The sequence below is a fragment of the Bombus pascuorum genome, chromosome 13 (genome assembly GCF_905332965.1).
Source record: "Bombus pascuorum chromosome 13, iyBomPasc1.1, whole genome shotgun sequence".
Classification (NCBI taxonomy): Eukaryota; Metazoa; Arthropoda; class Insecta; order Hymenoptera; family Apidae; genus Bombus; species Bombus pascuorum.
Window position 1 is genome coordinate 9809736 of NC_083500.1, and position 12676 is coordinate 9822411.

At 30.3% G+C, this 12676-nt stretch overlaps 2 protein-coding genes across 5 annotated transcripts; one reads left to right on the forward strand and one right to left on the reverse strand.

The window, feature by feature from the left end:
- The first annotated feature begins 50 nt into the window (after window positions 1-50).
- Window positions 51-7828, forward strand: LOC132913813 (serine/threonine-protein phosphatase 6 regulatory ankyrin repeat subunit A-like). 2 transcript variants are annotated; one of them, XR_009659464.1, is made up of 15 exons: window positions 51-344; window positions 746-1131; window positions 1205-1397; window positions 1479-1668; window positions 1740-1986; window positions 2060-2174; window positions 2270-2580; window positions 2660-2870; window positions 2929-3455; window positions 3528-3682; window positions 3756-4034; window positions 4112-4347; window positions 4423-4552; window positions 4630-4897; window positions 4999-7828. XR_009659464.1 is itself a non-coding variant. In XM_060972402.1 (14 exons), exons 1-14 carry the CDS (start codon window positions 318-320, stop codon window positions 4740-4742), a joined length of 3120 nt encoding a protein of 1039 aa, XP_060828385.1. In that variant the 5' UTR covers window positions 51-317; the 3' UTR covers window positions 4743-7828. The 2 variants fall into 2 exon arrangements, 1 of the variants encoding a protein (XP_060828385.1); XM_060972402.1 differs by having other exon boundaries at window positions 4630-7828.
- Window positions 7829-8501: 673 nt separating this feature from the next.
- On the reverse strand, window positions 8502-12640 carry LOC132913818 (uncharacterized). 3 transcript variants are annotated; one of them, XM_060972410.1, is made up of 5 exons: window positions 12543-12640; window positions 11410-11606; window positions 10977-11055; window positions 9857-10853; window positions 8502-9695 (listed from the first exon to the last, which is right to left on the reverse strand). In XM_060972410.1, the coding sequence occupies exons 3-5, from the start codon at window positions 11007-11009 to the stop codon at window positions 8509-8511; spliced, it is 2217 nt and encodes a 738-aa protein (XP_060828393.1). In that variant the 5' UTR covers window positions 11010-11055; window positions 11410-11606; window positions 12543-12640; the 3' UTR covers window positions 8502-8508. The 3 variants fall into 3 exon arrangements, with proteins under 3 accessions (XP_060828393.1, XP_060828395.1, XP_060828394.1); XM_060972412.1 differs by having other exon boundaries at window positions 11334-11606; XM_060972411.1 differs by lacking the exon at window positions 12543-12640 and adding an exon at window positions 11887-12054.
- Between the last annotated feature and the right edge of the window lie 36 nt (window positions 12641-12676).

Genomic DNA, 12676 nt, shown 5'->3' on the forward strand with positions numbered 1-12676 from the left:
AAGCTTCTGATAATTTGACAGAACAAAGATAGAGTGCACTATGAGAAGATAGCTATAACTGTTTATATTTGAAGATAGAATTATTATGGATATTTTCGTAATTTTTTCATATACATGATACCGCTGTTTATTTGAAGAACAGTTGGTTCCACGATACGCTTATAATAAATAGTCGATTGCAAAAAGGAAGTAACATCTCTAACGATACTTGTGAAGTATGACTCACACTACTATGCCAGTTTTTTACAGTTCTACAACTATGTTTTTATAAATACTTCCGTGTTTGTATAAACTGAAACAATTTACTATATATAATCATGAACGTACAGGAATTGCGTGATGGGGTATGTCTTTCTTTATTCCTTTAAATAAATGCATTTTGTTAAACAGTTCTCGAATAGATAAATTGCAAAATTGGAGGTTATACTCATGTGTCAAACATCCGATTTGTTTCTAAATCTTTGTAATATAATAATTTTGTTGGCATTTTATTCCTCCACATTATCACGTAACTCGAACTTTAGGAACTTTAAGTTATTATAAATTTATCGCATCATTGCATATTATAAAATTTTTGTATAGTAATTACTTTCTGGTTATTTCTTATTAAGCTTTTTAGATTCACCTATTTATATTATTTTTTAGAATGTAAGGGTACTAATATTATATTCTACAAGTATGATTAAAGTTATAAAAAATATATGATTTGAATATGTTTTGGAATAAAATATTGGTATCTTTGCAGTCTCCTTTGTTACAAGCTATATTTTTTGGAGATGTAGACGAAGTTCGAGCATTGTTATCAAGAAAGGAAGATCCAAATTGGCAGGATAGGGAACAAAGATCTCTTTTGCATGCAGCTGCATATAGGGGAGATCCAGCAATTGTAGAAGCACTTTTGTTAAATGGAGCTGTAGTAAATGCTAAAGATAAGAAATGGTTAACTCCTTTGTATAGAGCTTGTTGCTCGGGGAATCCCAATGTAGTAGAAGTTTTGTTAAGCCATAAAGCAGATGTTAATATCAGGGATCGTAGTTGGCAAACTCCTTTACATGTAGCAGCAGCAAATAATGCAGTTCAATGCGTTGAGCTGATAGTGCCACATTTAATGAACATTAACGTAGCAGACAGGTTTGTATATTCAATATTCCCTGATTAATTTATTTAAGTAGAAATTAATCATGTGCACTATAAACATTTGCAGAGGTGGTAGAACAAGTTTGCATCATGCAGCTTACAATGGACATTTGGAAATGACAGAATATTTGGCTCAAATTGGTTGTGTAATAAATGCTTCTGATAGGCAAGATCGCAGGGCCTTACATTTTGCAGCGTACATGGGTCATGATGGAATAGTAAGGGCACTTATAGCAAAAGGAGCAGATGTAGATGTTAAAGTAATATAAATTTTTTAACATTTTTCATTCTTGTTATTTATGTTATAAAATGTCATTTATATCTACTTGTATATTGTGAAGGATCGAGATTTGTATACTCCGTTACATGCAGCTGCAGCATCTGGCAATGTAGAATGCATGCACACATTAATTAAGTCTGGGGCAGATATTGAAGCAAAAAATGTGTATGGAAATACTCCTTTGCATATTGCATGTTTAAATGGTCATGCTGATGCAGTTACAGAATTAATTGCCAATGCAGCAAACGTTGGTGAGATGATCTTAAAATTTGTTGAAAAAATTTTTATTTGCAATTTTTATAACAGATGATTCTTTTAATAGAAGCTGTAAATTATCGGGGACAAACGCCGTTACACGTTGCTGCTGCTAGCACTCATGGTGTTCACTGTTTAGAAGTACTTTTGAAAGCTGGTTTGAGAATAAATGTTCAATCAGAAGATGGGCGTACACCTCTACATATGACTGCAATCCATGGTAGATTTACTCGATCAAAAAGCTTACTTGATGTTGGAGCATTGCCAGACACTAAAGATAAAAACGGAAATACCGCTTTACACGTCGCCGCTTGGTATATTACAATAACAATTTTATTTTATTCAATAATCTTTTTTCAATATTTATCTGAATCTCAACTCATGTAGGTTTGGCCATGAATGTTTAACAACAACTTTATTGGAGTATGGCGCATCCCCAGCAGCGCGCAATGCTGAACAGCGTACTGCATTGCATCTTAGTTGCTTGGCAGGTCATATCGAGGTAACGTATTTATATATATACATATGTATTTACATTTATATATATATATACACATTAACATTTCTGTTAAATTAATTTCTTAATGACATTTACAGGTCTGTAGAAAATTATTACAAGTTGATAGCCGACGAATAGATTCAAGAGATATTCGTGGTAGAACACCATTACATTTAGCAGCATTCAAGGGATCTGTTGACTGTTTAGATTTATTGTTATCCAATGGAGCTAATTTTCGATTAACTGATAATTATAGCAGGTTAGCACTTCATCATGCTGCTAGTCAAGGTCATTATCTCTGTGTTTTTACTTTGGTTGGATTTGGAAGTGACTCTAATGCACAAGACGTAGACGGTGCAACTCCTTTGCATTTAGCTGCAGCATCAAATCCCAGAGATTCTGGTGCTCAGTAAGTACTAATTATTTATGTGTAGTTTACTCTGTACAAGAATTTTTCTAAAAATTTAATTTATATTATCTTTACTTAGATGCGTACAGTATTTATTAAAGCATAGAGCAGATCCGCGTTTGTGCGATAAACGAGGCTTTACTGCTATTCATTACGCTGTAGCTGGTGGAAATCAGCCAGCTTTAGAAGCTTTATTAGAAGCTTGTCCACAAGGCAATCTAGCAGCGTCATCTAATTCTACAGGAAAGTCAGAACCTCCATTACCTGCATTAACACCCTTACATCTTGCTGTAAGTCTAAAGAAATTAATAGTTCAGTAACTGAAGATATAATTATTTACATTTATAGGCATACCATGGACATATTGAAATTTTAAGCTTGCTACTACCATTATTTCCCAATACTAACATTAAAGAAGATACTGGTAAAACGCCACTGGATCTAGCTGCCTATAAAGGACACCAAACATGCGTTCAACTTTTATGCGTATTTTATGGAGCTTGTGTATGGGTCCAAGATTCTATTACAAGGCGTACTCCAGTACATTGCGCAGCGGCAGCAGGTCATGTTAATTGTCTAGAACTTCTATTGGAGAATGCAGGAGATTCAAACGTAGTTAATTGTTACGATATTAAACAGCGAACTCCTTTAACACTAGCAGTGGCAAATAGCAATCCAGAATGTGCTCAGTTACTTTTAAAATACAAAGCTGATTGTAATTTACTAGACATAAACAAGCATACACCATTATTTCGAGCAGTGGTTAAGGAACGTGATCATCAGTTAGTGGAGCTATTATTATCACATGGTGCACAAGTAGCGATACAAGATACAAATGGTAAAACGCCATTACATTTAGCCGCCGCATGTGGAAGGTGGGTTCCTTTTTTATCTAATTAAAAGATTTGCCAGTATTTTTATATACCCAAAATTTATTTTTTTTGTAGAGTAAAAGCATTGGCTTCTCTTGTCAAAGCTAATCCTGCTGCTGCCACTTTAAAAGACGATCAAGGATGTACAGTCCTTCATTGGGCCTGTTACAATGGAAACTCGAATTGTGTGGAATATCTGTTAGAACAAAATGTAATTGACTCATTAGAGGGTAGGTAGTTTTTCAATGTTAGGTAAACGAGTATTCTTGATTTTGAATCTAAACTATTTCGTTTTATAAACAGGTAGTCCATTTTCGGCTGTTCATTGTGCAGTTTACCAGGGATCAGCACATTGTTTAGAATTATTAATAAATAAATTTGGGGGAAAGACTGTTGCTGCTCCGAGAGATGTTCCAGGTGGTCGGTTGCCTTTGCATATTGCAGCTAGTTCAGGATCTGTAGAATGTGCAAAATTGATTTTAAGTTCTGTTGGACCTGAATTAGCTGGGCTCGAAACTCCAGATTATTCAGGTCGAACGCCACTACTTTGTGCTGCTATTACGGGTCAATGTGCTGCTATTGGTATATTTTATTTAATTATGTAAATATTTGGTACTTATTTGGTATTTCTTTATGTTCATAATTTTTTGTACTGATAGAGTTATTGCTTGAATGGAAAGCTGATGTACGTGCTGTGGATTGTAACAAAAACACAGCTCTTCACTTAGCTTGTCAAAGACGACATTCTGTTGCTGCTTCACTCTTACTAAATTTGATCAATTCACTTAATGCTAATGGTGAAAATACATCACAGCAACAACAAAGCATTATTAATATGGCCAATAAGCAGCGAAGAACACCATTACATCTAGCAGCAAGAAATGGCCTCGTAACGGTAAGGAAATGACTTATTGTATTTAAGTAATGTTTTAGAATTGTAAGAACACTCATAGGAATTTATTTTCCGCAGGTAACACGACGTTTATTGCAATCGGGTGCAAGTGTCGTTGCTGTCGATGCAGAAGGACTCACACCTGCATTAGCTTGTGCTCCGAATCCGGCTGTAGCACGATGTTTAGCCACCATTCTTGCTGCACATGGTGCGTATATTAATCTTCCCAATTCTCAATTTTTAGTCCAAGATTTTTCATAAGTTATTAGTCAATCATTACTATAGGTCAAAATTGGGAAGCTGCACAACATTCACCATCAATTCAACAAACATCAGAAGTATATTTAAATGGCAGAAGTGGCGATTCACAACACAGTTCAGATTCAGAGTTTTACTGACAGCAGGCATCACGCTTAGATCATCAAGCGTTTCAAAATTTAAACGTCGATTCAATGCACGGAAATATTGATGCAGCAAGATTAATTTGGACAAGCTGTTGGTTGTTTTCAATTTTGACATAATGCTTCTATATGTAAGAGAGCCAATTTATCAGGTATGGGAAATCAGTGCTTAACAATCGTTCATCTGCAATTGTCAGCCTCTTAACAAGTAATAATGACAATACCCCCATTTTTACTATTAACATTTCGATAGAATTGCGAACTGCCAAGAGGAGTATGATAATATGTATTTAAACAATGGGTAAGAGAGCAATAATATTAGGCTTAAAAGTTTATATTATTCAGTAAGTATAACTAGATATCTTACATTAATCCTAAGACGCCTAAGGTGTTAAAAGATGTAAAATCAATCCAAAGGCGGGTCATTTTCTGTCCATATAAAAAAGGAGCGATAAATCCTGTTTTTCCTGTTTTATTCATTAAAAGACACACTTATTTACACTTTGAGCAAATGATCGAATTTAGCTATTTTCAATAATACGTTTTGTTCTTTGCGACTCTCTTGTTGCAGCACATGACATTTTTATAATATTTCGATTGTATGATCTTTATATAAACTACGACTAAACCAGTTCAGATAATATGACATAATAATAAACACATGAGCTGTCACTGACATCGAAACACATGTAACTACCTCTTAAGATTTATATGTAATTTATAATAGTGTTACATACAGCTTGAGAGTAAATTTTCTCACTGGTCAATTAGTTAGATCACAAATACACTCAAGAGAAATTAGATTACTGGTCTCTTAGAAAAAATTTGTTGTAGGAAAAGTTAAGGTTTAAAGTTTTGTGGACATTTTCTGACCCTTCCATAGGTGTCTTAGGGTTAAGGGAATATACATACCTTTATTTTTGCTTCAATGTCATAATTGCATGCACATATATGCTCCTGACACTGTGGTCAACGCGTAAATGTGTCTGGTACAAAAAATGGTTTGTAGATGAAACATAGATATTCATATAGTGAATTGCTGACGTAATTGATACCTCATTAAAAAAAAAGACACGATAATGCAAGCATTATCGATTTTATTGTAACGTAAGGATGCTCCATAGACTCGTAAATTTAATTCCTAAAATAAATTCCTAAGACCCGCCAGCTTACTGCTGTTACTTGCATATTTTTAATAATCAGCGATATTTATAATATAATAAAGCTTTCTATATTTTGCAACGTAATCAATTTTTCATCAATTAGGAAAAGTACAAATTGTATGAATAAAAAAAGTCGTAGTTTTTTAAATATGATCATGCTATCATGTTTGAAATTTAGTCAGCATAAAGGAAAAAGAAGTCTATATATTTTCGTTTACTTTACATTGAGTCAACACTGTACAATGATTTAATTAATGTTGTCCATTGGAATTATAATAGTCATTTTAATAGAGGATGTAGCAAGGCAGTTTTTATTATTTTACTTATTGAGACGAGTCTTAAGTGGACCATATAAAGGACATTAACCAATGAATGCATAGTCGATTAATTAACTGTATGAACATTTACAGTTTATAAATTTATTATCTATAGAGAAGTAGATAAATTACTAGTGAAATGCTCTCTATCTTATGGAGGAAAGAATATTAGGTTATTGATATAAGATAAATATTGCACAGAATCTTTGCATTTATTATTTTTAATAAGTTTAACTAAGGTCTTCCATTTGTAGTACCTTTATTTAAACTGTGAAGCGATATGTAAGTACATCGAGAAGATTCCGTTTCTCGAATTTTTCAGTTTGGAATTTTAAGATTAGGTACGTTATACAAGCGTTTGATGTTTTTCTGTAGAAATATATATATGTTTATAAAGAGAAATCAGTTCAACTAATAATTCATTTGCGTTCAATTGCATTTTATCGTATAAAGCGCGAGCGTTTTTAATTAACAAAAAGAACTAGTACGAAAGTAATAAACAGTACCGTATTATAAATGTCCTGTTGTAAATACAAAAAACGGACTTACATTGCCTGACAAAATTTTTAATATAATAGTACAGATTAACAAAAAGAGAAGAAAAGTTTAGATATTTTCTTAGATATTTGTAGTAAAAGCCTAAACTGCCTAAACACATTGACACACGGAAATATGAAAGTAGAGCTTGTAAAAGATGACACAAGTAGTACGGTGAAGCATCATTAACGATCCAAATGATTGATCGAGACCATGATTGAACTATCAATTAATGAAAGTCGAATGATTTCTTTTATGCGTACATCGATATATAGGGTGTCTATAGTATTCATGACACTGGTAATGTATTAAAATTTATATTGTAAAATGTATATAATTTGAAGTTCATAATACTGAAACTTATTATTAGAGATAAAAATGTAAAAATTTAATTAATTTAATTTAGAAAGACGTAACAATTTTATTCTACATTTTCAGTTAATTTTTTCATACATCACTACCTTGCTGATTGTATCATGATTATTAAGACACCCTGTATGTATGCCCTGTTAATTTTGTACTTAAGAATTCCCGTAATATTTGCATTTATCACTATCAATATTGTAACAAAAAATAGAGACGCAACAGATAATGCTGTGTCCATTTCGACCGATCAAGGAGTTTTCAAATCATATCGTGCACGGAATATGTATGTATTTTTATTGTATATATATATATCGATTGCGATGATTGTTTAAACAGGTGAATGTTCAGGTGTGCGTGATACCACAGACGAGTACTTGTACCAATGCGGTGGTACGAAAATGTGGAAAACTTAGGGTGAAATAGTCAATCCAATTTGTACGTCGTCTTTTGCGAGTCACGCAAAGATCAAATAATACGTTATTTTTCTCTTGAAAAATGTGAAAAATCATGTGCGTTGTATATATTGACAAATATTTTTTAATACATTAATCGGTATGTATATTATGAATTCTGGGAATTTCATACCGTAATATTATATTAAAATTGTGCTACAATTAAACGACTGTCTCTGATATCGTGCATTCTGTATTACGCGATCATTTGTAATCAATAAACGACATTATGTTTTATTTTTATACAATTTTCTTTTCATTTTATAGATCCACGTCTTTTCTGTTCTCTGCAATATAAAAGTACAATACTTCAAACATCTTCAGCTTTATCAAAATCCATCTTATATATTATTGTTTCTTTCTTTTACTGCTTATAACCATTTATTCTGTCACGTTCACCTAATCCAAAAGATTACTTTTTGCCACAATTCTTTGCAATAAACAACTAATCAATTAAACAGTAAATGAAAATTGCTTGAGAAATACATTTTTTATCATACGAATTTATTTCAGGAAGAGTAATTCAGTAATTAATGAATAATTTCATAGATTAAAGCACAGTTGTCCTTATCTTAATAATTTAATAGGATAAAACAAAGAATTTCTGTTTACATTTTTATTTTATTCTTATTTTTTATAAAGATGTACATCTTTCTGGTATCAAAAAAATACATTAATATTAATATAGTAATTATCACAAGAGCTAAAAACTATCTTTCATTTACTTCTGTAATAGAAAACAAGTGCCTTTTTATCATCATTAAATATTACTAAATATTCTTAAAAAAATTATTTACATGGCCGTTTTATTAATGTCATACATTATACTATCGCAAGGCACAATTCTGTGTATGTATAGATACTACGATCTAATTGTATGTGTATTTAAGCAAATTAAAAAAATAAGAAGTCATGAGACAATATTATATTAAGTAAAATTGTTAGGTAAAATTCCATATTTTTCCATATATTTTGCAAAAGCAGGTAATAACTCTTTTATAATAACCACCATGTATTCAAACAAGGCTGCTATTATTTTATTCAATAGCTTTTGCATTTGCTCATCATTAATGGAAGATGTATCTAAAGACCTAAAGCTTTCTTTTATATAATTCCATACAAAATGAACTGCTTTATGTAAATACTCTGAATCAAATGAAGATTTTGTTATCAGAGTATGAGATAATTCAAATATTATAAGAAGAAAACACGAGGCATCCTTCATGTATCTTATATCATTTAAAATTTCAATAAATTGGTTAACATCATATTTTGTATTGTTCCCATTATTTAAAAATGCATCCTTTAATAAAGACAATAGCAAATCTTTTAACTGAGACAATTTATCTTCAGCATTGCTATTTTCTTTGTTAAATGAATATTTATTTTCTTTCTTGTCATGTGCAAATAATATGTCTACAAATTTCATTGGATCTAGTAAATGTATACCACAAATTATCAGTTCTTTATTTTGGAAAGATATGGTAGGCATTTGAGCGGAAATACCACCCAAATTATTTTCAAGTTGTAACTGTTGTTTGTTATTGATGTAACGTATAACTTCAGCATTTTCAAATATTTTATCTGTATTATTTGCAGCAGCAGTACGTTTCGCACGATTAAATTTTCTACGAAGATTTTTGGAACGTAAAGAGCTTTTATAGTTATCTAAAATGTTACCTTGTGTAGATTCAATTAAATCTGCTGCAAACTGTGTATTTATAATTGTATTACTAAGAAACAAAATATGAGCTGCCAGAGATATTACATCTGAAAAATGAACTGTGCCATCTTCCTGATATCTTTCATAGATACAGTATGCTTGATATCCTACACCAAAGCCATTGATACCTAAATTACTTAATACTAATGTATTGTATGCAAATCTAGTTGCAGTGCCAATATTACTACCATTCTGAACAAGCTTAGTAACAGCAAAAGATCCACCTACAGTTGCTATGCCAACTGTAGCGCCAGTTATATTTAACCATGAAGAAAATGCACCTCTATCCATTAGTGGATTTATAGTTTCTTCATGAGAGTTTCTATCTACTAATTTTTGTATTGATCTACCAACTGTCCATACACCAGTTACCCCAGAACATGCTGTTGCACCTGCAATTGTAACAACATTATTATAATTTTACTTATTTTGTTATTATGCGACAATTACTCTCAGAAGAATATATTGTATCGTTATATATATATAATTATAAATATATAAATTGAAAAACACTTATGCATATGAATATAAAATACAACTTTATGTAACCTACCTAGCACAATTGGGCCAACAGGTGTAAACAAAGATGCAACTCCTAAACCAACTCCAACCATACTTATTACACCAGAAGCTGTATCTGCTACATTAAGAATAGTATTTATAGGATTACATGCAGGTGAGTCTGCAATTTCTAACCATACTGTTGAATATTCTTCAGTAATTTCATAAGTTGTATCTGGTTGGTAAAATCCATCTTTTGGAAGAACCATAGTACATGGTGGTAAAGTATTGTTTTCCTTGTAATCTGTCCAACTTTTATATATCCTACCATTCATATCAATATACCAAATTTGTTGCTCTTTACATTGTGAGTATTTTATCTTAAATATTGGTGTTAAACATATATTTATTTCATTTTCCTCTTTTGAAGTAGATTCTTCTTTTGAAGTAGAATCTTCTTTTGAAGTAGAATCTTCTTTTGAAGTAGAATCTTCTTTTGAAGTAGATTCTTCTTTTGAAATAGATTCTCCTTTTGAATTGGATTCCTCTTTTGAAGTAGATTCTTCTTTTGAAGTAGAATCTTCTTTTGAAGTAGAATCTTCTTTTGAAGTAGATTCTTCTTTTGAAATAGATTCTCCTTTTGAATTGGATTCCTCTTTTGAAGTAGGTACATTAACTGAATTATTTTTAGGACGTAATATTATGTTGAAAATTATTCCAAAGTAAACTCCTTTTGTGTTTGATTTTTCTTCTGTCCCCACTTTTATGTTTTCCTCTCCAAATTGAAGTATTTTGTTATATATAATATCTATAGTATTTTTGGCTTTCTCTGAATAAAAAAATGTTTCAACTAAATCGTAGTTATTAGTTATTTTATTCTTATCATATAATACAACATCAGCTGTTTTATCTTCTGATGCAGGACCATAAATTGCAAACCCAATATTTTGCCTCAAATACTTATATTCATCTTTCTCATACAGTGTCCATTCTGCCAAAAGTTCATAATATTCTTGTTGCTGTTCCTTAGCAATTTTCAACATTTTATCCTATAGAGAATTGAGAAAATGGAATAAATAATTCTTGTGCACAAACAAAGATATTTAAGGAACTTATATTTTTTACTAAAAGTGACTGTGAGCATTACGTATATGTATATAATTGATATTTACCCAAACTGGATCCATAATAGACATCGTATTCATTATAAGTGCAAAATTTTTTACAAGTACAAAATTAGGCAGATTTTACCTACAACATACATTTTTAAATTACAATAAATTTTTAACTTTTTACATATTATTTTTCGATTTTGAAACAAACGAATTGGACAAAACATTAAAATCATTGACAAAATATTACAATAAGATGAATGAATACTCTTATCTTATGTTATCTTATGAATACTTATCGTTCAATTATTTAATAACACAAATATTTTTGTATTTTATCGATTTTTTTAGAATATTAGCTAAAATTAAACTTGAATGTTTTATTTTATAGCAACAAAGTAGATAAAATTAACTTACACATCAAAACTTTTGGTAATGCGTAATTCAATAGAATATAGTATAGTAAATATAGTTTAAAACGTAATAAACTTACGATCGATGTACTAACTGATACGAAGAAATAGGTAGCACGTCTTATATATTCCTGTATCGGTGCTTCCCCGTGTATAAAGCATGGGAATTCCAATTCTAAAATCCTAGTAGTAAAATTCTATCATGTATTCAAATATACATATCTAGGTTAGCCAAATGAAAATTCACAAAATCTGTTGTACAACTCAGCTAGCCAACCTAAAAATTACAATTTTGTTTGGGCACTATGTATTATGTATATATTCTTTAGATACTAATTATTTTTCTTGTTATGTATGTAATTAACATCCTTTATATAATATAAATATTATATATCGGCAAAAATATTATAAAATCTATTTATATGCTTACTCTTCTCTTAGATTTAACTAAACTGATTAATCCATTTTTATCAGTGTAACAAAACAGTTGAACAATCTGGTATTATATAATACAAAGTATTAAAAAATATTGCATATTTCCTGAATATGTGATTTACGTTGCAGATAACTAGAGAATATAAACTAAGAATATTTAACATCAGTGTTATCAACAGGAAATTTAATAATAAAACTATTATATCAACATTATATTATAGAAATAATGGATTATTTTATTAAATTTAATGCCCTTTACACAATTTTTATGTACGTAGTTCTGTTAATGTTTCAATCAATATTTAACAAATTTAAAAATCTTGCATTTTATACAATATCGTAAAAATTTAATGCTTAGTAACTATACATATATTATCTGTACATAAAAGAATTACTAATCAGATATTGAGAAATGTACCCTATAAGGACCTATTAACCTAAAAAAAAGGAACAAGTTATGTTATTTTTACTATATAACAGTCGAATAGTTATATAATAAATGGGTATTTAATAATGTTGCGACTGTTATCAACATTTACAATTATAAAGAACGATGTAATTTTATTGTCGTAACTCAAATAAAAAGAAAGATTATCCTTAATTTATTATAATATGCATTGAAAGTGCACATATAAATAGTATATTTTTTCCCATTGCAATAAAAATAAGATTTAGAAATATAACAACATTTTTACATGTATAATTTTTTATAATATATGTATAAGATGTAACATGACTATAGTAAGATATAACTAAGATTTTTTGTAAAATACACTACTTCTATGCAAAATGACGAAAGTCCAAGCGCCTCTTGCGGGAATAAAGCAAAGATGAAATGATGGAAACATCAGAAATAGCTCTTTAGTCTGCTCTATAATACTTTTGATTTCTTTGACTTTTATCATATCGTAA

Excerpts from the sequence above, each read along its gene's own strand:
- LOC132913813 (XM_060972402.1), top strand. The coding sequence starts at position 318 with ATGAACGTACAGGAATTGCGTGATGGG. Across the intron at positions 3,456-3,527 it reads TTAGCCGCCGCATGTGGAAG|AGTAAAAGCATTGGCTTCTC; the intron begins GTGGGTTCCTTT and ends TTTTTTTTGTAG. Across the intron at positions 4,553-4,629 it reads CACCATTCTTGCTGCACATG|GTCAAAATTGGGAAGCTGCA; the intron begins GTGCGTATATTA and ends TCATTACTATAG.
- LOC132913818 (XM_060972410.1), bottom strand. The coding sequence starts at position 11,009 with ATGAATACGATGTCTATTATGGATCCAGTTTGG. Across the intron at positions 10,854-10,976 it reads CTATTATGGATCCAGTTTGG|GATAAAATGTTGAAAATTGC; the intron begins GTAAATATCAAT and ends AATTCTCTATAG. Across the intron at positions 9,696-9,856 it reads TGTTGGCCCAATTGTGCTAG|GTGCAACAGCATGTTCTGGG; the intron begins GTAGGTTACATA and ends TTACAATTGCAG.